A 2,222-nucleotide genomic window follows, 5' to 3' on the forward strand; every position below is an offset into this window, starting at 1 on the left:
GGCAGGAGACTCGCTTGAGCCCAGGAGTTGGAGGTTGCTGTGAGCTGTGATGCCACAGCACTCTACCCAGGTGGACAGCTTGAGGCTCTGTCTCAACCCCTCCCCCCCAAAAGCCCCTTCAAATTTAGCACATAATTATTTGGGGGATTAAATATTTATTTTTAAGGATATGGTTAAGGTTCTCAGCATTATTTAGTAATTAAAACCTTGGATTTTAAACCTGATTTGAGTTTGAGTTGGGGAAAGAAAGGCCCTAGAGATGGTCACTTACCCAACACAAGGTGAGGAGTAGGTGTACTCTGAGGCTCTCACAATAAAGGCAACACCAAGTCCTACGAGTCTCTCTGGAAGTCATGTTGTTTTCTGCAAAGTGTTAAAAGACGAAAATAAGATTGTTTGAATAACATTCAAGTTTCATGAGTATACGTGTATAATGCAAGTGCATTTGGTGGGGTAACTGCTCACAGCGTAGTATTTTAGAATCATGTACTTCTAGATTGACTTACGGAACTGCTGAAATAAGAAAACAACTCCAATTTAATTTGAAATAATGGGAACATTGGCTGTGCTGCAGTGACTTTAAATGTTCAATACCCGGCTGTGAGTGGATTGCATTCATTGCTGGCACCACATCGAAGTCTGACTCAGAGACTTTTTTCGCCCTTGCAGGTAGAGCGGGAAAAGGCCATTCTCCTGGCCAATCTGCAGGAGTCCCAGACGCAGCTGGAACACACCAAGGGCGCGCTGACGGAGCAGCACGAGCAGGTGCACCGGCTCACGGAGCACGTCAATGCCATGAGGGGCCTGCAGAGCGGCAAGGAGCTCAAGGCCGAGCTGGACGGGGAGAAGGGCCGGGACTCGGGGCAGGAGGCCCACGACTACGAGGTGGACATCAATGGCTTAGAGATCCTTGAGTGTAAGTACAGGGTGGCGGTGACTGAGGTGATCGATTTGAAAGCTGAAATTAAAGCCTTAAAGGAGAAATATAATAAATCCGTGGAGAACTACACAGAAGAGAAGGCCAAGTACGAGAGTAAGATCCAGATGTACGATGAGCAGGTGACAAGCCTTGAGAAGACCAGTAAGGAGAGCGGTGAGAAGATGGCCCACATGGAAAAGGAGCTGCAGAAGATGACTGGCCTGGCCAACGAAAATCACAACACCCTGAACACTGCCCAGGACGAGCTCGTGACATTCAGCGAGGAGCTGGCGCAGCTCTACCACCACGTGTGTCTGTGTAACAATGAAACTCCTAACAGGGTCATGCTGGACTACTACAGGCAAAGCAGAGTCACCCGCAGTGGCAGCCTGAAGGGGCCCGATGATCCCAGGGGACTTTTGTCCCCACGATTAGCCAGGCGGGGTGTGTCATCTCCAGTAGAAACAAAAGCCCCATCGGAACCAGTTGCAAAAGAAAACACAGAGCCCAGCAAAGAGCCGAGCCCCACTAAGACCCCCACGATCTCCCCCGTTATTACTGCCCCACCGTCATCGCCAGTGCTGGATACAAGTGACATCCGCAAAGAGCCGATGAACATCTACAACCTCAATGCCATAATCCGAGACCAAATCAAGCATCTGCAGAAAGCTGTGGACCGGTCCTTACAACTGTCTCGTCAGAGAGCAGCGGCCCGGGAGCTGGCCCCCATGATCGACAAAGACAAGGAGGCCTTAATGGAAGAGATTCTGAAGCTGAAGTCGCTGCTGAGCACCAAGCGGGAACAGATCGCCACGCTGAGGGCTGTGCTGAAGGCCAACAAACAGGTAATCGTGTCTTATGGAAAGATGCTGTCACGGCTTTCTTAACTAATTTATTCCTTAATTTTGTTGAGTACCCAGTATCAAGATGAGAATTCAGATGCTTGGTCAGTGGTATACCAGGATGTACTAATAATGGTTTTTAAATGAGTGAATGAATGAAACAGGAGGATAGCTATCCCCACCGAGGTGGAGGCAGAGGTGAGGAAGTTAGAGCAGGGATGGAGAAGCAGAGCCAGTCGCAGGTGTGGGAGGCAGTTAGGCAGTCTAAGCTGAAGCCTGGTGTTCAGGGAGTACAGAAGCCAGAGATGAAGGGGGCAGAGCAGGCTGGCACGGAAGCTTGCACCCACCAGGGAGACACAGCAAGAAGGACAGGCGGCTCTGTGCCTATGGCTCAAGTGGCTAAGGTGCCAGCCACATACACCTAAGGTGGCAGGTTCGAATCCAGCCCGGGCCCACCAAAT

General features: G+C 50.3%; 1 protein-coding gene across 1 annotated transcript in view; it reads left to right on the plus strand.

The window, feature by feature from the left end:
- BICD1 (BICD cargo adaptor 1) overlaps window positions 1–2,222 on the plus strand; it is a 127,498-nt gene that overhangs the window by 80,559 nt on the left and 44,717 nt on the right. Inside the window, exon 4 of the mRNA XM_012806763.2 lies at window positions 670–1,764. Within this exon, the coding sequence (XP_012662217.1) occupies window positions 670–1,764 (1,095 nt within the window). The remainder of the gene's footprint in view (window positions 1–669; window positions 1,765–2,222) is intronic.

Source organism: Otolemur garnettii, unplaced genomic scaffold, assembly GCF_000181295.1.
Source record: "Otolemur garnettii isolate 467f Iridium unplaced genomic scaffold, OtoGar3 scaffold00057, whole genome shotgun sequence".
NCBI lineage: Eukaryota > Metazoa > Chordata > Mammalia > Primates > Galagidae > Otolemur > Otolemur garnettii.